Source organism: Mugil cephalus, chromosome 19 (genome assembly GCF_022458985.1).
Source record: "Mugil cephalus isolate CIBA_MC_2020 chromosome 19, CIBA_Mcephalus_1.1, whole genome shotgun sequence".
NCBI lineage: Eukaryota > Metazoa > Chordata > Actinopteri > Mugiliformes > Mugilidae > Mugil > Mugil cephalus.
In genome coordinates, this window is record NC_061788.1 from 487,585 (window position 1) to 510,473 (window position 22,889).

General features: G+C 40.6%; 2 protein-coding genes across 3 annotated transcripts; both read right to left on the bottom strand.

Moving 5' to 3' along the window:
* Nucleotides 1-3,400: 3,400 nt before the first annotated feature.
* On the bottom strand, nucleotides 3,401-12,717 carry LOC124996951. 2 transcript variants are annotated; one of them, XM_047570386.1, is made up of 4 exons: nucleotides 12,666-12,717; nucleotides 11,103-11,276; nucleotides 10,603-10,752; nucleotides 3,401-6,432 (listed from the first exon to the last, which is right to left on the bottom strand). In XM_047570386.1, the coding sequence occupies exons 1-4, from the start codon at nucleotides 12,689-12,691 to the stop codon at nucleotides 4,872-4,874; spliced, it is 1,911 nt and encodes a 636-aa protein (XP_047426342.1). In that variant the 5' UTR covers nucleotides 12,692-12,717; the 3' UTR covers nucleotides 3,401-4,871. The 2 variants fall into 2 exon arrangements, with proteins under 2 accessions (XP_047426342.1, XP_047426343.1); XM_047570387.1 differs by lacking the exons at nucleotides 10,603-10,752; nucleotides 11,103-11,276; nucleotides 12,666-12,717 and adding an exon at nucleotides 7,780-10,459.
* A 973-nt stretch (nucleotides 12,718-13,690) lies between these two features.
* On the bottom strand, nucleotides 13,691-17,616 carry LOC124996954 (NLR family CARD domain-containing protein 3-like; the record flags this gene model as incomplete). The annotated part of the gene is made up of 2 exons (XM_047570389.1): nucleotides 14,687-17,616; nucleotides 13,691-14,460 (listed from the first exon to the last, which is right to left on the bottom strand). Coding segments are annotated over exons 1-2 (1,044 nt in total), but the record flags the coding sequence as incomplete, so codon positions are not given.
* Between the last annotated feature and the right edge of the window lie 5,273 nt (nucleotides 17,617-22,889).

The following is a 22,889-nucleotide window of genomic DNA, read 5'->3' on the forward strand; positions in this document are numbered from 1 at the left end:
GACTTCTATTTGTGAGGAAAACAATCTCAACAATAACTAACTCTGATCTTAAATATTCACCACCAAAAAGCAACACAGTAAAATCCACCAATGAACGTTTCTTCTTACAAAATATTTTAGAGTTTAAAGACTCAGCAAAACCTTTATCATTGTATTTTGACACAGAACACTTCGATCAGTGTATTTAATGAAGTGATCATCATTTCTGCTGTAGTTTAATACAGGATTACATTAAAATCATTACTGTTGATGTACAAATAAACTGTCAGGACTGAGTTATGAGGCAGGAGTTCCAACAAAAGGGTATTTAATGACATAAACAGGAATAAAAAGCGCTGCAGGCAGCAGGAAAATCCAAGAATCAAAATCACAAGAAACATGGCACAGAGAACATGAACACAACAAGGAAATAACATCAACAATCAGAAAAGGAACAAAGGGAAGGCAGGGCTATAAATACACAAGACGGCTCAGGGACGACAAGACTGGTGAGACAGATCAAGACAATGGCACCAGGAGAAACCAATTAACAATCAAGGGACTCACGAGGAACACAGACAGGAAATTCAGAACTTAACAAAGTATTCAGATCCTTGGTTTCAGCAAAAGTACCAATATGACAATTAAACTACTCTTTAAAAAAACTTAAATGTCCACAATAAAAGTGCATTAGTATCAGGTATAGTTCAAGTTGAAGTTTTGGTTATGTCCCACACAAAGCAACTGTCATGGTTCTGTCTTTTATTTTGTGCCATGTTTGGTGTTTCCTGTTTTATTTTGTCAAGATTCTTAGTTTCCTGTCTATCGTGCCTCCTTGTGTTTCTGTCATGATTCTGTCTGTGTCATGTTTTGTGTTTCCTGTTTTATTTTTGCTAAATACCTGATTTCCTGTCTGTTGTGTTTCATTGTGTGTTTTGATTGTTACTTTGTCTCATCTGCTGTGAATGTCTTGATCTTTTTCACCTGTGTCTTGTCATCCCTCTTGTGTATATATAGTCCTGCCTTTCACTTTGTCCTTGTGAGTGTGTTATGTTGCCTGTGTGTTCCTCCCATGTGTCCCACACCATGTTTCTAGTTGTGTGTTTTTGCTTTATTGAGTTTTGGATTACCTGCCGTCCGCAGCGCTTTTTGTTGGATTTTTGTTTGTTTTCATTAAATACTTTTTGTTTGAAACCCGGTCTCATCTTTAGTCCTGCACTTGGGTCCTCACCTCAACACTCACCTCCTTCCTGACAGCGACTGAAAAGCAACGTGATACATTTTACAGAGAAATGCAAGTGTTCCCACCTCCAGTTTATTGTTTGGTTGAATGATTTGATTCATTTTGCAGCGCTCGGCCTGTTTGAATCTTAGAGTCTTTCAGTTTCGCACATGATATTTTTCATAATATTTATATTTACATGATATTTTTCCATGTTTCATTGCAGAACTTGTCCTTTATCTTCTGTGCACTGCTCTCTTCTGGTAGATTTTCTAACTGATTTAGGTCTGGACTCTGGCTGGATCATTTTAAAATACGCTCGTATTACTGAGGCTGTTCAGCTCCAGCTGAAAAACAGCAGCCCCATGATGCACCATGCTTCACTGTGGGCGTGGTGTTCGTTACCTGATGTGCTGGTTTCATGCCAAACAGCTTTTACAAGTTTGGACAAAATCTTAGTCTCATCAGAACATAATGCATTTTCCACATAGTTCTGGGAGACTGGACGATGAAGAATGTACGTCAATTTTAGAGGGACATCCTGTTGTATCATATTTTCTCCACTTGGTGTTAACTGTCCTCATTCTGTTTTATCGTGTATTTAATGGACAGTTTTGTAGCCCTCATCTAAGTTTTTAAGATCTTAGTCCATGTCTCTTTTAGCAACATTCAGTTTCAAACATGTCAGAAAATTCCTTTAAGATCAGTTGAGATTTATTTCTAATCACAGTCACTTCAGGCGAATGTAGATGTGGACTATGTAAGTAGAGTTTGATGAACACAGCCACTAAATGAACATACAAGAGTGTACCCACTTATTATTAAAAACATAATCACTATTATATGGAGCTGTTAACAACTCATAAACCTGACTACACACTGCTGCTTGTAAGACGTCCTTATACTTTCACTTTCACACAAAAACAATAATTCTCAATGTGAAAACTAAAGCCTCACTCACCAAAGTCGCTTCATGTGACAACAACAGTTTTCTTTGAAAGTTCTTCTGTAAAGGAACAACACAACAAGATAAAACTTTGAATACAGCCGGTTTTTCTTCATCAGTCCTCTGTCTGATTTCACTTCCTCTGAATCTCAGAATCAGAGTCTGTAGCTCTCAACCCGTCTGACCAGCAGATCCACTCTGTCTCAGTTCAACCACAACAGCTCCAATAGAATGAAGAGACGTCACAGTGATGTGATTAAAACACAGATCAGTCAGCACACACTTCACACCGCTACAGTACAGAGAGACTCTGACAGCTTCATATCCCACAATGCACCTTTCTTTTGTGCTATAACAGATGACTGAGTGGTTAGCACCGATGCCTCACATCCAGATGGTTCTGGGTTCTAATCCTTTCTCTGTGGAGTTTGCATGTTCTCCCTGTGTCTGTGTGGGTTTTCTCCGGTTACCTCTCATTATCCAAAGACATGGTCGTTAGGTTCACTGGTGATTCTAAATTGGCTGTAGGTCTGAGTGTGAATGGTTGTGTGTCTCTTTGTGTTAGGAGACCTGTCCAGGATGGACCCTGCCTCTCGCCCGATGACAGCTGGGATGGGATCCAGCCCCACCAAGTGAGGATAAGTGGTTACAGAAGATGAGATGAGACACTTGCATGTGCACCATTAATACTACAAATCCCAGACTGTATTGCAGTAGCTCAACTGGCATCAGGCAGGTACGTCAGTCAACTTTATTGACAAACTCATCAGTCTCATCAGCCGTTTGGCACCATAGAAGAAGATCCTCTGGTATGTTTACATTTCACTACTGCTAAGTTAGCATGGTGGAACGCAGGTAGGACACAGGTCATATGAGAAAAGGATTTTCTTATATTGAGGACAGAAATCTGAGTGTGTTTCATGCAGGAGGTGTTGGCTCTTCACAGCTCAGTGTTTTTCAGTATTTTCCTACTGGTAAGGCAGTCAAACTCTTTTAGTTCAGTGGGTCGGACCAGTAACACAACACAATTATTACATGCAAATAAGGACAACTCCAGATTTGTTCCATTTGTCTCAGTGCAAAGAAGTTCAGGTAGATTATGAGACTGTTTCCATTTAATGAGCTCTCCTTTAAAACTGACATTTAAAAAGTAAAAAAGCAGTTTGGCCACATTGCTCTCTCTGCTCTCTGCTGTTTAGTCCTGGGTCTCACTGTTGTGTTTTGTCCACTTCTTTCTAACTTTAAACCACGTGTCAGCCAGAATGGATATTTATTTAAAATGAGACACAGTTTGTCTTTTCAGATGTTTTCAGAAATGTTTCATACAGAAAAATTAACATTTTCAAAGCCATGTAACAATTCACCTTTTCGGGTTGAAGTTACTTACACTCAAGGGGGATCTTTTCAGGATCATTATTTTCCTTTAAGTGAAATGAATAATATACAGCAAGAAAACCCACACTATTCTTATAAACCCATAGAAAAAAAAAAAACACACAAAAATCCGTCATGGATATATGGGGTCCCTCATTTAATTAACAGAAATAAGGTTTTCATTTTATATCATGTAAATTCAGGACAATTCACCATCTAACGAAAAACTCAAATTTGGACTATTTCAACCCTTATAAAATGTCTTTTAAGTTATATTAAGTTAGTCCGACTCCGCGGCCGCTGATGCCGTATAATCCAATCGGCGCTGGTGTCCAGACAAAAACAAGCATTCAGTTCGTTCCAAAAAACAGGAGAAAAACAAAAATATGCGCCTGACCCGCCGGAACAATCCACAATATATGATCCCCGTAGCCCGCTCGCCAATGTCTTTTCTTAAGGTTATTTCAAATTATTTCTTTTTGACTAAATAGTCAAAACGTCTTTTGGGTCCTGCTATAGGTCCACACAGTCCTTTGTTCGCTTTCGCGGTCTCCAGCTTCTCCCCCCTTCCAGCACGACACATCCTCCATATATAACCTTTCCGGTTATCACAAAGATCAATTAATGTACAATTACAATCAGACAGACCACATCATACCTCATCACATACAGTGAAAATGATAGAATATCATACATAATAATACATATGATAAAGAAAACCCGCCGTTTTACTACAACTTTCATTTTATTGCTTTACAGGCTACACTCGCTTCATTTTTCATTAATTTTTGGTGACACCGTCACATGTTTCCACTGAGTCATGTGAAATATTCCAACTAGTCATTCCAGCATGAACACATGAAGAATCCAAGGTATGAATCAAATCAAAGAACATTAGATTTCAGGACTGTTCTCTTCAAAAACTCTCAAGTGTGAAAGTTGGATGGAGCTCCAGCTCAGCAGAAGATTTCTCCACTGTGTCTGAGTTCAGTGTGAGTAACATCCTCTGTACAAACTGATTAGAATGACAACAACAAGCCAGGAATAGGAGACACAATCATATCACACTGATACAACATTTTCCTCATGGAATACTTTTACTGCTGATACATGAACTACATTTTACTGACAACTGATAACACTACTAATATGTTGGTGTTGGTACTTTGACTGAAGTCAATGATCTGAATACTTCCTCCACCATGTTTCTGATTGGAAATATCAACTGGATATTACACTGAACACAACCACAACCAAACAACTGATTCATGTTTAAAGATCAGATCAGCTAAAAGATCACAATCATGATGATCATCTACATCAATGAGTCTTTAACTTATTTTCCAGATCCTATTTAGTCTTCATGTATCTCAGTGCTGCTCTGGTTCCTTCATCCACTCTGTTTTTCATTCTCTCCAGTTTCTGGACCTTCTCTCTGTCTCCTCTCTCCTTCATCTTGTCAATCAGGAAGTCCAAGTGGACATGAGTGGACACTGTATTAACATTCAGGACGATCTGCTCCAGGTTGACAACATGTTGGTAGGCCTCATCCAGGAGCTGGGACTTCTCTGATGTCAGTTGGTTAATTTCTTTAACAAGATTTTCCAAAAGACTCAACTTCTTCTCACTTTCTGATTTATTCTTCTCAAACTTCTGTTTCATTTCTACTTGAGTTCTCCTCGTCTTGGTCACATATTTCCAGTTTTCCTTCACATGAGCTGATGTAGGACACTTGTTGGTACAAACAGTACAGCGACCTCCTTTAGTGACCTCACAGTGTCCAGGTTTCCAGGCCTCTGTGCATCCAGGATAGTGACAGTTCTCCTCACACACTTTACAACAGACAGTGTTATTGAAAAAAGGCAATCCACACATCCCACCATCAATAGGTTCTTTATCTTTGTAGACCTCATCAACTTCTACAGTGAACATTTCCTTCTTCTTCATCTCTTCTTCATGTTTCTTCACAGCTCCTTGAATCTGTTTGACCTTCATCTCTTTCAGTTCAGTCAGTTTGATTCTGTCTTCCAGGTTTTGGATGCAGGCTGTCAGTCTGATACGTTCATTCAGAACATCCACAGTTTTCATCAGTTTCTGAGGTTCAGTTTTTTCCAGAAAAACTGTGAACTCTCTCATTCCTCTCACTGATATTTGATCAGCATGTTTCAGGTGTTCTTCTTCCTCTGTTCTGTCTTCACTCTGCTTGTTGTTAAACAGGAAGTGAACAGGTTGATTCTTCTCATTTTTTGCACATTTAATTTTTGCAGCTTCAAGAGCTTCAAGAGCATCTTTAGGTTTTCTTCCATTAGAGTGTGTGATGAGAGTTACAATGTTTTTCTCCAGGTCTTTTCCAAACAGAGACGTCACTGAATTAATGATGTATGACAGTCGATCACTGAGTCTCCCTCCTCCTGACTTCATCACCAGACCCACTGCATTAACTTCATGAACTCCATCATCTGATCTAAACAAGTCAAATAATCTTTGACTGATGATGAGATCATAGTCGATCCCTCTGGTGTCTCCATATCCAGGAGTATCGATGATGGTCAGAGAGTAGGGCAGAGTTTCACCTTCAAAACCAAAGATCTGGTACACGATCACATCTGATGTCTGACTTTCTGCTTTACCTCTTTTCTCGTCCTCTACGATCTGAAACCAGACTTCATCCTCAAACTTCACTCCCATGGTGTAGTTGACCAGAGAGTTGATCAGAGCTGATTTTCCTGATCCTATTTCTCCAACCAGTAAGATGGTTTTATTGGTCTTGTTCATGTTTCTTTCTCCAACAGTCATTCTAGTCAGAGTTCCAGACTTCTCTTTCTTTGGTTTCAGCTGGTAGACAGAAGGAGATCCTGAACGGATCAGAATACTTCTGGAGATGATGTCTTTCAGTGTCTCATCATCAGTCCTGTAGAAAAGCAGAGGTTCAGATTCTGTCAACACTCCTGGATTCAGTTTAGTGTTTTTCTTGTTTTCTCTTTAGAATCTAACTGACAAATCAAAACAATCAAAACACAACATTACACAAAACACAATATTACACACAACACAACATTTCATGAAAACTCAACAACATATCAGGGTAGGACAACATGTCTTGTTCCTGATTGGTCAGAACTTATTCTAAAACATGAGATGATGTGATTGGTTGTTTCGCTGTCAGTCCAGAAATGAATTAATTAATTTGTGAATGTTCAGCTACGTGTAGTGTAGACACTGTGATACTTTAGACACTGTGATGTACTAGTGTCCACATTGTGGAGATAAGTATGAGTTGTTGCCATGTCAACCACATAGTTGTGTAGCCAAACATTTGTCCTGCTCTGATATTAATCCTTCTAAGTTCATTTGTTGAGGACTAGTTTCTCCGTCTCCTCAGTCTGAACTCCTTCAACCTCCTCTCAGGGTTCAGAGGAACATGTTGATGTCATGATGGGTTGAAAGCATCAATCACCTGATATGTTTGTCCTCTTCAGTTACTGTTTACAAACCAGTAATCACAGTAAAGTTACTATTTTACCATTTTCCTGAGTAAAGATATGTTTCTGTTTTCCTCTTGTGTCTCAGGGAGAAACGTCACATGAGACAAGTCACGTTTTCATCATGAGGACACCTCAGTGTAACACAACACAGACACACACATGAACAACAATGGAGAGAGTGTAGCTGAAAATACAGACACAATTTAGAGTTTGTGTCGACTAAAGACGACAATATTTAGGTTTGCTGTAAACACATTGTCACGTTGAGGCAGCAGCTGCTGAATGTAACTAATAAAGTAACTTGTAATATAACTTAGCTATTTTTAGAAGAAATCCGCTATTAACACCATCTCATCATTCTTTCCAGCGTGGTTTAAAACTTTTCTACAGACACAGCTGAGTAAACAAGAAATGACGTCATCAAACGTTATTTTCCTGACCGACAGCTAAACAACCAATCACAACCAACAACATGCAAACTCCACCCAGAAAAACCTGAGCTGGACTCGAACCAGCTATAAATAAATTATTATTATTATTTTATTTCTAAGGCACTTTACATTTTAATGACAAAACAGCTCCATGTGACCAACGCTGGGTTCTGTTTATACGGTTCAGACACTAAACGTACGTTAATGGTTTAGAGACAATGTTTCCTACTTAGTACAGTTACATACAGTGGCTGGTTTCTAAATGTCACTTTTATCATATTACTGATGTCTTAACGTATCAACACGTTCATAACAGCTAATTAATATAAAATATGTTCTCACTTGTGAAATTGTTCCCTGTTGCTTGGTTCTAGTGGTTCTTTCATGGGAACATCCGTAAACTACGGTGGCCGACACGGGCCAAACAGACGGCAACGACCAAACACGTCTCAATTCGAGAAAACAGCTTCAAGTACAGAAACGATGCATAATCACAAACTCAAACACAACTCTAAACGAAGTACAAAAAGAACAACGTGGTGCAAACGAAAAAACGTGCTGCAAAAAACAAAAACAGATGCGTCATCACGAAACGCGCTGCAAATAGAGAAACGATGCAAAACAAGAAAAGATCTGCAAACGAAAAACGCTGCATTACCGGTCACTACAAACGGAAGTTCTCCAAACCTGCAGGGGGCGCTCCTAGCGTAACAGCTCAATGGAGAGACACACGGGGTGGAGAGAGAGACAGAACAGCTGACTGAACCATTGTGCATGAAAATACGGCGTGAACGGTAATGTGACTTTTATTTGATTATATTTATATCAGTGCTGCACATTACGTGGCGTTTATTCAGGGCCCGATATAAACGGCTCCAGTTCTATCGTATCGGTGAAATGTTGCGCCGATAGAGAAAACAAAGTGTGACAAGTCACGGTAAGTTAGTTCATGAAATAAGTAACTAAACATGAAAACATCAGTGGAACAACAATTATAGGCCACATTTCACTGTCCCTTTCAAAAGTGTCCCTGCCCAAAATCTGTAAAATGACTGCGAGGCAACTTTGCTGTATCATCGCAGATTTCGTCTCAGTAGTAGCATTACATGAGTGACGTTAGCAGTTTGCACATAAGCACCAAAGGGTTTCAGTTTAATAAATGCTAAAAGGGTTTAACCAAGAAAACACTAGTCTCCCCGACACGACGCAGGATCACTTATATTTTATTGTCGTCATTCTGACTTTGATTGTGTGTGATTTATGGGGACGAGTGAACGACGTGTTTTTGGGAATGCATTGCTGACCTGGGCTTTGTTTCTCAGCAAATTAGAAAAACCTTTCCTATCGTTCCCCTTTTCCGTGCATGGTTGAAGGAGATTCGCTCGCATCCACGCTCCCTCATGCGCTGAAAAGTCCCCTTAAGTCACATAAACCAGCACGAGTGTGAACAACCACCGCATCAATTCTCCACCCGCATCTATTTAAACTCCGTCACTTTGCTTCGTCTCCATTGTCCCGGCGCTTCCTTACTCCTCCTCCCACATCTGTCCCCAGTGAGAGGGTTTTCAGCACAGGAGGTAACTTTTATGAGGACAAGAGATGAACCTGTTGGGTTCAGTGCAGAGAAGCTGTGTTTCCTGTATTACAACCTGCCCCTCACTGACTTCAGGTATTAGACACTGACTGACTGACAGCATGTTCTTTATTTAGATTGGTTTATTTATATTTATTTATTGAACGTTCTGCTACATTATTTAATTTTTGTTTGTTTGCCAATCTGCATTTTTTCTAAGACTCTAAGTCCAAATGTTAATTGTCATTTTAAAAAAGTCTGTTCAATGTTAAAAGTCTTAAATAAAGACATTGGTTTAAGAAAGCATCTGTCTGTACTACTGTCACAAAATTCTGTCTCCCACTCTTGGTGAAAATGGTACGTTTTAACCCGCTTGTTGTTTTGGACACTGGTCGCCATCGTAAACTCACGTCTCCACTGACTCATCAAGTTTGACAGCAGCACAACTTTATGATTGACAGCTAATTGGCTAATAATCATTTTGTGTTGGAAGGGGGCGGGACAACTATGACTCTGATTCTGATTGGACATAAATTTAAGTAGATTTGCCAAGGGACTAATTAAGTTTTCAAATTTATGTATGATAACCCCTGAAACCCTAGTGCAGGATTAAGCGGTAGGAAGATGAGATGAGATGAGATTTATGTATGATTCACTGGCCCTTTGGCGAGCTACTTGGAAAGGGGCGGCGAGCTACTGGTAGCTTGCAAGCGATGCATTGGAGACTCCTGCTCTAGATCCTGGTTTAGCTTCACTAACACAAGCTCCTCCTTTCCTCTGATAACTTTTGACTGTCTACAATGTCCAAATGTTTTTAACGTTCGTCCTGGTTGGTCCAGCCACAAACATGGCAATAATTCACCATTTTTCATCTGCTTCAGTCCATGTGCCTCCACCTTGATTGCTTCCAGATTGATGACGTCCTGATGACGCTCCATGAAAACCCTCTATAAAATAGTTCATCATTCAGAGTGAGCTTCATACTGAACTATAAGAGCAGACCACCTGTGACGATAAGAACCAACACTGAGCTGCCAGAGGAGCTTCATCATTACTTTGACTGGTTTTTGAACACGCTGCCTCCACCATCTACTACATCCATCACTCTTCAAGAACATCAAGTCAGACGTGTTTTAAAATGGTGAACCTCCAAGAAGCAGCTGAAACCAATGGAGTGCTTGGAAAAGTAATGAAGACATGTGCAGACCAGCTCTCAGGAGCCCTGACAAGGATATTCAACAAGTCCCTGTCACAAGTCTCCATCTCCACTCGTTTAAAGTCTGTTATCCCTCTCCTTAAAAAGCCAGGCATCATCAACCTAAATGAAGACAGTCATATTAACTCATTTTGGTTGTAATGAAGTGATTTGAGAAACTCACAGCAGAACACCTCAACCCCTCCCTCCCAGATCTGATCCTCAGTTTGCTTATAGGTCAAACTGATCAACACCCACACCACACTGAGCCATGTGGAGAAGCCAGGGAGCTACGTTAGAATTCTGTTTATGGATCACAGTTCAGCGTTCAACAGAACTAGGAATTATTTATTATCATGAGAATTATTATTGTGGAAATCAAGTATATTGATCTCACCACACAGTTGTCTGTGTAAATCCTTGATGCAGCTTCCATCCTGACAGCTCGTTGTTTCTCAGGTCCAGATGTTTCAGACTGGACGACTGGGAGCTGAGAACTGAGGACAGAACTTCACAGCTTCTCTCTGAGAGGTTACAACCATTCAGCCTGAAACAGTGACAACATATAACATTACACTACTGACCAGATGATAATGTTAAAGTTGGCACATGAAGCAGATGAATTCTAACCTGAGAGTCTCCAGTTTACAGTTTGAACTCTTCAGTCCATCAGACAACAGCTTCACTCCTGAATTCTGCAGCTTGTTGTTACTCAGGTCCAGATGTTTCAGACTGGACGACTGGGAGCTGAGAACTGAGGACAGAGCTTCACAGCTTCTCTGAGAGGTTACAACCATTCAGCCTGAAACAGTGACAACATATAACATTACACTACTGACCAGTGTTAAGATAAAATAATAACGTTAAAGTTGGCACATGAAGCAGCTGAATTCTAACCTGAGAGTCTCCAGTTTACAGTTTGAACTCTTCAGTCCATCAGACAACAGCTTCACTCCTGAATCCTGCAGGTTGTTGTTACTCAGGTCCAGATGTTTCAGACTGGACGACTGGGAGCTGAGAACTGAGGACAGAGCTTCACAGCTTCTCTGGGACAGATTACAGCCACTCAACCTGAAGGGAAACAAGACAAAATGTAACGAGGATGTCTGTGAATGTTCTCCAGGACATGGTGTATCCAAAAACAATAAAGAAAGGCAGCTGGAGTTTCATCAAGACGTTTCATCCAAGTAGCTCCTTTAGTTCAAGGACTGGTGGGAAAAGCACAATTAACAGATTTGTGCACTGGAGAAACTAAACAACCATCCACAAACACATGGCTCAACACAGGAGAGACCATCAGGAAATGATTCAACAGTCCACCTGCACCTGAAGGACAAAGGGCGTCTTCCTTTAAAGACAACGGCATCCATACAGAATACAGATGGTTAGAAAGAGGAGTAAAGGAAACCATCTATGGACTGAGATACAGGCCCAATCCCAGTTCTCATTCTTACTCCTTCATCTTCGTCTTCTCCTTTCCCCTTGAAACAGTGGATGGAGCTCGTGGTAAAATGTTCTCCTACAGAAATGAGACACCACTTGATCATCGTTTACATCGCCATCCTTTGCTGCTAGCTGGCTGCTACATCAACAGAGTCGACAAGTGTCATAAACAACCAGGAAAGTGCCACACATACATTTATGTGAGTCCTTGTTCTGTTCAGCCATCACTGCACTGCTCTTTGATTACTGAGGTAGTCAGGTTACGCAGGGGATGATGGGAAATTTCTCTTAGCCCTTTTTTCAAGTGTGGTCCTGGGAATCTTCATTTCAAGGACAGTGTAGTCCTTCATTTTAGCCCAACCCCTTAATCCTCCTTAATGGGACTGGTGCATAATCTGCCCTCAATCTGAATCACAGTCTGAACTTTCCTGTTTAAACCCCAACTCTCCACCAGTCCTTCAGAACTGAAGACTTGAACGAAATGTTACATGAATTTCTTTAAAGTTTTTGGAAATAACAAGAATAAGTGACCTTTTGCAAAACCACACCCCCAAACAGTCATTGTCCAATCATACATCCTAGCAACAGTTGCTATGTAAAGAAGGTTCATCAAACTGCCGACCTTCGACAAGATAATGTTGAAGCGGTTTTCTTCCCAACAGGAGCGGAGCCTTAAGTGGATCAAACAGTGTGGAAGGACCCACTTCAGCTACTGTAGCTGTTGCGTTGGGTTTCCACAGTTTTCTCCATTGAGCGGTATGCTTTCACCTCAATAATCGTATTTTCGCCTTCGTTGCATATTTTGATGTTTTGCATATGAAACTCTGACACTATACTTCTCCCCACCATGACACTATACAGAGACTCCTTTGGTGTCAAGAAGCTTAACGGGCAACAATAACTAAGGTGGGTGGGGCTTTGGCAGGTTAGCAACAGTAACTAAGGGGAGGGGTTTTTGCAAAAGGTCATTTTTCTTATTTCTCGACATTAATCATAACTGATTCAGTTTCTACTTACAGAGCTTTGTTGGAGGCTTTGACCATTGGCAGCAGCCTCAGAAGAACCTCCTCTGAAGCAGAGTATTTCTTCAGGTCAAACTCATCCAGATCTTCTCCTGATGACAGTAAGATGAAGCCCAGAGCTGACCACTGAGCAGGAGACAGTTTATCTGTGGAGAGACGTCCTGATCTCAGGGACTGTTGGATCTCCTCCACTACAGAACCATCATTCAGTTCATTCAGACAGTGGAACAGATTGATTCTTCTCTCTGGAGATGGATGTTCTCTGATCTTCTTCTTCACATGGTGTCTTATTAGCTGATTGGTCTGTGATCTACTTCCTGTCTGTGTCAGCAGGCCTCCTAGGAGAGTCTGATTGGTCTGCAGTGAAAGACCCAGGAGGAAGCGCAGGAACAAGTCTGGGTGTCCATCTGGACTCTGTAAGACCTTGTCAATAGTGATGCTGTGGATCTCTGGCAGAGGATTTAGAGCATTTATTTTTTTGGTATTAATGTCTGAGACCACAAACAGAGCAGCCAGAAACTCCACTATGCTCACATGGACAAAGCTGAACACCTTGTTTCTGTCCTTCCTCAGCTGATGCTCCTCTTTAATGAATTGAGAGGAGACTTTTGAAAACATGGAGACGTCACTGAAACCGTTTTGGCAGACGTTTAGATCTTCCTCAGAGAACATCAGGTTGTCTTTCACCATCTGGTTAAAAGCCAGCTCTGAAAGTGTCTTAATGTACTGGATGCTTGTTTCTGAGCCATATTTCTGCTCCATGTGTCTGATCTGAACCATCAGGAAGTGGATGTACATCTCAGTCAGGGTCTTGGGCAGCTCTCCTCCCTCTCTGGTTTCCATCACATCCTCCAGAACTGTAGCAGTGATCCAGCAGAAGACTGGGATGTGACACATGATGTGGAGGCTTCGTGATGTCTTGATGTGGGAGATGATGCTGCTGGCCTGCTCCTCATCTCTGAACCTCTTCCTGAAGTACTCCTCCTTCTGGGTTTCAGTGAACCCTCTGACCTCTGTCACCATGTCAACACACTCAGGAGGGATCTGATTGGCTGCTGCAGGTCGTGTGGTTATCCAGAGGCGAGCAGAGGGAAGCAGTTTCCCCCTGATGAGGTTTGTCAGCAGCACATCCACTGAGGTGGACTCTGTCACGTCAACTGGCAGCTTCACTTTGGTCGTGAAGTCGAGCTGAAGGCGGCTCTCGTCCAGTCCATCCAACACAAAAACAAGTCTGTGTTCACTCTTGTCAAAGTCTGAGTTTCCTGACGTCTGCAGAGCTTTGAAGATGCTGTTAAGTTCCTCCTGTTTCATGAACACAGTTTCAGGAACACATGTGTGGATGAGTTCTACTAAACTCAGCTTTTCCTCTCTGTACAGATTCAGCTCACTAAACGTGAAAGGGAAAATCAGCTGCACATCCTCACAGCTTCTACCTTCAGCCCAGTTCAACACAAATTTATGCACCAGGAAACTTTTACCAATTCCTTCCTCCCCAGTGGTCAGCACAGTTCTCATATTCCTTTTCCTTCCAGAGGGGTGTGTGAAGATGCTGCTGAGTTCAGGTCCTGCAGGTTTTCCAGATGCCATATCAAAGAGACTGAACAGCCTGTTGAAGTGTGTGTCTCCTCCAGCTGTGATGTGAAGCTGAGTGTAGATGTCATCCAGAATCTTCTCGTCCTTCTTTGTTGTCCATCCTTCTTGTTGGTGCTTAAACCTGCTCTGGAGGTTTGACTGGAGCCTGGTTTTATACCTTGTGATGATTTGTGGAGGTTTTGGTTGTAGAGTCACATCTGAGTAGAACATAAACATGTTAGAAACAAAGTGTTTCATACAAAGCAGCTTTAAAGAAACATGTGCTTCAATAAATAAATAGCTGGATCTGGATCTAGTGGCCTCAGACTGAAGCTGTGTCTAAACAGGTTGACTTCAGATTAGACACTGGATCCTGAACCTGGTTCACATGTAGTATATGGTACAGAAGATGATATAGTATCAACGTGTTCTCCTGCATCTTACCATGTGATGCTGGACTGATGTTTGATAATTTCTCCACCAGATCATTCCTCTTGATCTTCCCTAAAGTTTTCTTCAACACCTCCACAGACTGAAGGCTGTAGTTCTCCACCATTTTATCCACTGTTTTCTGTCTGTCTGCATCATCCAGATGACTCTTTGGGATGAACATGGAACCTTCCAGGATGTCCGGCTGCTGCAAGTACCACTTGAATTGACTGAATTCTTCATGTCCCAACTCTTCCAGTGTCCTAAAAAGCAATTCTTTTAATGCCATTTCAGTTCCTCTTTGGCTTCTTTGCTTCAAAGCTCTGGCTTCACTCTGGTTTCTGCATGTGAGGAAAACTGTGTCATCTCAACAATAATTACTCTGTCATCTTAAATATTCACCAGCAAGAAGCAACACATTTGGGCATACGTAAAAGACAGGAGAGGACAATAAGACATTTCTATTGGCTGAAAATGCACCAAGATGTGGTGGTATACTGCTGGTCATGTCATGACTGTCAGGTGGTTGGTAAACTGAATCAACACCAAACCATGAACCTTGAACTACATTGATGTGTATATCCTTATTCAAATTTCCTGCTTATTCTACATATACTTATTGCCTACATTGCTCTTTGTTCTGAACACTCCTACACTTTTAGTAGGAGCTGTTGTAACGAAAAGTAATTTCCTCTTTGGATCAACAAAGTAATTCTCATTCTGATTGTCGAGTAGACTCTTGAGTAGAGTCAGTTGAGCCGGAAAAAAGTGAATGCGTTTGTATTTCTCCTGAGCTGGTGCCAGCCAGGCTGTTAAATTGTTTAAAATTTGTAGAAACACCTGCATTATTTGCCTCTAGAGGAAGCTCAGGACATTGTGACATTAGTTAAGAAACATATTTGTCTTTTTAAGGACACTCTCAGTCTTACAAAGCTAGATTCCCATGATGTGGATAAAGGTGATGCGGTTCCTAACATCCCTATAAGTTACCTCCTCACAGATGGGCTGAGGTTAAGGTCTCTGCTCACAACGCCGCCATATTGGTAGGAAATTGGTCCTCTCTATTCAGTTGACAACTGCTAGCAACTAACCAGTTATCTTGGGGCTGTTGTGCCCCAGGATGCCAGAATAGTTGGGAATAAGCAAAGTGTATAATTTTCTAGGACTCTCAAACATCCCGCGATACTGCAGATGTGGATTAATGCAATAAAATGAGAAAAGGGTGCGATTCTTCAAGAAACGGGTTTCTCTTGCGTAGTAATCATTAACTATCAGGGACAGAATCCAGACTTTTCCATATGTAATGTGTTGTTTATTTAGCATGTTTTTAACACGATGTCCAAAAGATTTCTTTGCATAAAGGCAATATAGGCTAATATTTATAACATGGATTACAAAGGATTTACTCACAATGTTCCCTCTAATTTTTCATGTGTCTGGGCATACACACAAGCTCTCTGAGCACACTGAGGACCATTGTGAGCAATATCAGATGTGCACGCTGTGGCCACACACCAGTATCACACCTGTTCAACACCTTGGATCATGTGAGTAGTTTTAGTGCTGAATGAGTAAGTTACTCTCTCACTCTAAGTAGCAACATTCCGCACTCTAAAACGAGATTTTTGGAAAAAGATCATGGTCATTGAACAGTGATTGATCAACAACGATAAGACCTATCAAAACGAGAAAGTGATACATCAATACACAAGGCTGGTGTCTACATTTTAAAGTTTAAATGAAGTCTGTAGGTGAAAGTTTGCCTGAGCACTTTAAACTGTCCATCACACAAAGAGGAGTGGCCAGTGGTGGCTTATCTGGTTATTATCTTAACTTTTATTCAGTTTAGTTATTTTAGTTTTATTTCTGGTCATTCGTACTTAGGCCATTACTTAGGCCTCAGTTTCCTGGCGTAGGCTAGAAGAAAACTGTGTGAGACCCTGGAACTTGCAGGAGCTTCTTTTTGCTATCATATCCAATAAACAATGCCGATTACGTTTTCGCCCAATAGTCTCACAACTCATCCAGACATGGCGTGCAGCTGAACTTCAGCATAAAATCTCCTGTAAGTGGCACAGACTTACACCGATCTTTAACAACCATGGCCTATTAATTGGAGGGAGACCTATCTCTCGTTCTGCCTGGAGTAACAGTAATATTCGCACTTTAGACGAGGTATACAGTGACACTGGGCTGCGCACCTTTCAAGATATTAGAGAGAGGCTCTCTTTTTCGATCTGCAACGTCGATCATCTTCACAGGCGTATGGTGCTCCGGGACACCAACCGTTACCCATTCACCCACTTTACAAATTACTCACCACTCGAATTAAAAAGAGAGGTATAGTAAGATTTGAGTGGTCACAGGTGTGGGCAAATATTAGAGAGGCTTCCTGCAACCCTGACCACCAGCAGATCCACTTTAACTATGTACACAACTATGTAACATATTTGACCCCTCGCAAACTCCATTGTATGAAGTTGATAACCGATCCCTTGTGTAGCCTATGTTCTACGAAGGCCTCTGGCACTTCTTTTGCATATGATGTGAAATTATCCTCCAGTTTCACAGTTCTGGTCCAAGGTGGCAGCCAAGCTTTCTGATTTAGTATCAGTGACCATACCATTGACTATACCTGTCGTGCTCTTCTCTTGATGTCTTGTTGTGAGACTCTAACCTACTTGTTTCTCCTGATTGGGTTTGTGTGTGTGTGTGTGTGTGTGTGTGTGTGTGTGTGTGTGTGTGTGTGTGTGTACATACATGTGTGCATACATGTCAGATATACTGTATATACTCTATAGGACATTAGTAGACCTAAGAGAGCGTACTAGTGTGAGTGTGGTGCTGGTGTGGGGGGTGGTGCCCCTTTTTCTCTCTCTTATTTATTTTATTTATAATTTCTAATTTTATTTATTTATGATTTTAATGCACTTTTGGTTTGGTTTGATTTTGCTTCCACCTTGTTGACGTGCAAGGTTAACACTATTATTATTATTACTTTGCGATTTAGTCATTACAGCCAGTTTTGTACTGTCTCTATTGTCAATTAATGAGTCATGTTTTTGGTTGTAACTTGTTTTCTTGTTAAATAAACATTTGATCACAAAAAAACCCTTTGGTTTGACTTTGGCGATTAAAAGATAAGATTGGAGTGAAACAATTAAAAACAATGTGCACACTTAATATCAGAACAGATTTATGTGAAATGCATCATCAGTTGCAGCATGAATAACGTCATAGGTTAGAAAAAATTGTGACTGAAATTACATGAAGTTAATCATCATTTGGGGGATTCTTCTTACATGTTAATGCTAATGCTAACCACTAGCTAACTCATTAGTTGTGTGTTCCAGGGGCGTCCAAGCAGAAGTTGTATTTACTATGTTACCCTCTGCAGTGGTTCCTCTTACTTCTTGTAATATCTTTGTTGGAGACGCTTCACTTTGATAAAGACAGACCAGACTTTGTCCCCTCTGTGTCCTTTGGTCAAATTGTCCATCCAGTGAGACAGTGTCATCAGCTGGGCCAACATTTTAAAATAACACTCATGGTCTCTGGGAGTGAGTGTATTAGTATATTCTCTAAAATATGTGTTTCCTCGTCCATTTATGCTAAAACATTTTGTTTAAATATGCTAACCATCATTTACAGGCTATAGTGTTTGAGAACTTTTGCCTCCAGATGCCTCCAGGGGAGGGGCACCCCTCAAAATACGTCACACTGTTTACAAACTAATAACACAGTTAAGAGGTACACATCACATTAGAGGCCCCTGCTCATGATACCTTACATGTTTTTCATTCATTGGCTGGACTGGATGAGAGGGGTTGGGTTTGTGTGTGGTGGGGATCATCTTGAGCACTGAAGACACCCACTCCTCATCCCAGTCCAGCATATCATACTTTCTTCCAACATCCCACTCTTACATCTTACATCACTTATACTTCAGTGGCAGGCCGTGCATTTTCCATCTAGGCCTTCAATACCCTCCAGATTTATAAAACCATCCGCTCCCCACCCCACTACCTAACGGGACCTCCCTTTCCTGAAAGTCACTTTTCCTATAGAACACATCTAATAAACAATGAGGTTACTGATCTATTTTAAGCAAAGACAATATTTAATTTCATTTTCTTTAGCATTGCTTCGCCTCCGTTCTCTGTTTTTAATGGATAGTGCATCTTAATACGACTGTCATCACATAAATAATAATAAAACAGGATGTTGCATCATAGCCAGGTCTCTCATACAGCCAGATGAACGTCATTACTAATGCAAGAAACTCAGAACAATTCAAAACACAGACAACAAGTCTCGTCTCCTTCACTGCAGCCACCAGAGTCACATACGTCAAATCCAGCAGAAGCTTCAATGTCGATCCAGTAAAATGGCAAAAAGATACATAAAAGATGTAAATATAATTCATTTTCCTCACCATTAAGAAACAATTTAGAGTTTTCATCTGAGCCTGTGAGTACTGCTCCTAGTTAGTGGACTGAAAGTGTCTGAGCAACTTTTTCTGTAGTTGCAGCTTTTCTTGAAAATGACTTTGACAGTAAATTCTCAACCAAATCCATTTCTTCTCCTTCAGCCATTGTTTAGGGACAAATCAGCTATTAAATCAACACAACATTAGCTCACAACAGATGTAGTTTTCAAGCTCTGGCTACTCTCTGACTGTCTAATCAGAGGCTGTGAATATGCTAATGTTAGCTACACCTGCTATCAGGCCCTGGTGTCCTCAACTCAACATCTGATTGGTTAAAGCCACAGTCTGATCAGCACTTATTTTACGCTGCGGGGCCTGAAGAACTGATCCTGAAGGCCTCCAAGCAGATTTCTTTGACTCTAACAACAAATGAAGGCTAACATAACCTCTTGAATTATTGAATAGGTATTCATGGTAAATATAATTAAGTCTGTTATTCAGATATTTTTTTAGGCCAACAGAAAAGGCCTTGCAGGCCCTGACGGAGCACCACTGTTATACTTTCACTTTCACACTAAACAAAACCAATAATTCTTATGTTAAAACTGAAGCTTCACTCACCAAAGACACTTCATGTGACAACAGCAACTTTCTTTAAACGTTCTTCTGCACAGGAACAACACAAAAAGAGAAAACATTGAAGACGTTTTGCTGAAATACAACAGTAGCCTATTCTTCCTCCGTCCTCTGTCTGCAGACGGATTCTACTTCCTCAGAATCAGCGTCTGTAGCTCTCAACCGTCCCACCAGCAGATCTGCTCTGTCTCAGTTCAACCACAAAACCACAACAGCTCCATCAGAGCAAAAAGACGTCACAGTGACATGATTAAAACACAGATCAGTCAGTACACACTTCACACCGATACAGTTCAGAGTTTGACCACTTTCTGTGTCTCCTAATGCACCTGTCTCTAGTCCGTCCCAGCTGTCACTGGGTGAGAGACGGAGTCCACCCTGAACAGGTCTAACTAACACAGAGACAAACAACCATTCACACTCACACCTAGAGTCAGTGTAGAGTCACCAATCAGCCTAATGAGCAGGTCTCTGGAGGAGGGAGGACACAGACACATGGAGACATGGAGAACATGCAAACTCCACCCAGAAAGACCTGAGCTGGACTCGAACCTGGACCTTCTCACTGGGAGACATCAGCGCTGACCACCGAGCTGCTGTGTTTCATTTAATGTTGATATTATTTTATGTTTTCATGTTTTATTTATTCATTATTTGTGCTGTGTGTCTAAAATAATAATTATGACCATGATCAAAATAATAATAACATCTTCAACTACCTTCATAGTTCAAAAACTGGGACAGACATGGTGGACAGAAGGACAGGGGGACAGGAGGACATGGGGGACATGGGGACTGGGGGACAGGGGGACATGGGGACAGGAGGACATGGAGCTGGAGCTGGAGACGGGGGGACATCAGCGTCTCATCATGTCCTGGTGTTCACTTCGTCTCCGTCTCTCCTGTAGCCATCGATCCTCATCTCCCCGTGGACAATAATCTCCTCCACCTGATCGAGTCAGGAGACGCCACCTGTGGCCTCCTCCCCCCTCCTCCTCATTTCACCTCCTCCTCCCCCTCCCCCCTCCTCCTCATTTCACCCCCTCCTCCCCCTTCTCTCCATCTATTTCTGATTTCATCTTATGTGTCACTCTTCTTCTCTTAACCTCACTCGCTTCCATCTCCTCCTCATATTTCCCCTCCATTTGCTTTTAATAATAACCTTCCTCCTCCTCCTCCTCCTCCTCCTCCTCCTCTTCCTCCTCCTCCTCCTCCTCTTCCTCTGAGCGCTCATTTTCTCTCCTCTTTCATCTCGTCACTCTATTTATTTGCGTAGACGTGTCTTAGTCATTCTTTCATCTTCAAGCTCACGTCGTGTCGGAGCTTCCTCCTGTTCAGGTTCCTGCTGAGAGTGTGTTTTCTTTAATAAATTACCACCAGCACGGAACAACGTGACAGAAACAAGCATGAATACCTGCAGGCCTCAGGCTCAGGTGTCTGTAAAGTCTTTTGTGTTGTTTCAAACACTGATGCTGCGCTGCCCCCTGATGGAGAACATCTCCCTTCCACTGCTTTCCTCCTGTAATTTGATACAAATGTCAGAATCAAATTAATTAAGATGTAAAATCACATTTAAATAATGACCATCAACTTTTCCTGAGCTTCAAAATGTTATTCCCAGAAGTATTGGAAAATAATTTTCAGTAGCTACAGTGGCTCGTCAGTGAAACAAGAAGTTTCTACTCGGTTCTACTTTGAAAGTCATCACAGAAATGTTGGGGTTTCTCCAAACGTGAGTGTTTGCTGCCCTCTTGTGTCCACAGGAGGAAAAACAAACATTATATAGATGAATAAATTTATCTATGAAGAGAGGAGATCATTGAAACGTTTACACAAATAAAGAAGTCAGAAGAAGAAGAATACATATTATTGCTCAGTTTCTTGTATTTCTTATATTTATTAATGTAAATGAATGTTAATGTGTTTTAAAAGGTAATGTTTTATTACTCTAAACAACAACATGGGAGTAAACAAACAAGCTTGAATTATGTTACTATTAATGTTGCAACAATCCAAAATCCGCTGGTTATTATTCTGATTATTACTGATATTGATTTATGTGATAATTTATAGGTCTAATAGTTATATTGTGTCCTATTTAATAAGAAGAAGACTAGAAGAAGAATAAATGATCTCAATTAATACTTTAATATTTATTATTACAATTTATATTTATTCTGTTTCATTTCCACTATATGAACTCAACTATAAACTGGTTCAGTTTCTATACATTTATAATTTTTCCATATATTATTATTTTTTTAAATCATTTTAAAACTTTTTTTTTTCTATTTTATTTTATTTATTGTACTTTTGCTTCCACCAAGAATTTCATCACTAGTAACGATGTTACAGAGTAATTTACTTGATGACAAAGAATCTTGAATAATATTATCGTTAGTCAGAGCATCTGTTTTTCTGAGGGCACTCGAATGCACCACGGTTCCCAAACCATGTTGTTTGTTTAATTCCTTCATTTTAAAATAATTTATTTGAATTTATTTTACAGTTTGTCCGCAGAATAAAAAGGAAGAGACAAACTGTGCTGAGTTTCCGTTTGAAGACGTTTTGTTTGAATGAGAATTTCCTGGTTTCCTTCTTTTCTTCTTCTTTGGTGACAAGTAACGCGATGACGTCTCCGGTGTCGCCCTCTAGTGTTGATCTGTGATGTGGCACCGAGCTAAAGCTAGTGAAGCGCTGCCAGTGGCTGCAGTCATGGATGAGTTACTGAATGGAGAGTAATGATAGTGGATTAACACCATAAATAATAACATCATAAATAAATATTCAGTGTAGAGAATGAACGAAACAGTTCCACTGATAAAGAAAAACTATTTTAATAGCATCAACTGATTTGTTCTGTGTATTTTCTCTGTATGTTATGTTTATTTTATAGGACTTATTTGTGTGTATGTATGTTGTGTTTTTCTGAGTGTTTTCTGTTTTGTATGTATTTGCATGTGTGTTGTATCGTGTTATAACGTGTTATATATATATGTGTGTATTATTGTATTGTATTGTATTGTATTGTATGCGTGTTATTGTATCATTGTGTTGTATGTGTGTGTTATGTGTTGTATTCTTGTGTTATAGTATTATTGTGTTGTATTATAGCGTCGTATTAGTGTGTGTTATTGTGTTGACAGTCGCACT

Bases quoted from the DNA above. Each gene is read 5' to 3' on its own strand.
- LOC124996951 (XM_047570386.1), bottom strand. From the start codon at position 12,691: ATGGTCAAAGCCTCCAACAAAGCTCT. The intron at 11,277-12,665 runs GTAAGTAGAAAC...GTTTCCCTTCAG, and splicing joins AAAGCCTCCAACAAAGCTCT to GTTGAGTGGCTGTAATCTGT. The intron at 6,433-10,602 runs GTGAGATCAATA...GCTTTTCTACAG, and splicing joins TTTACACAGACAACTGTGTG to GACTGATGATGAGACACTGA.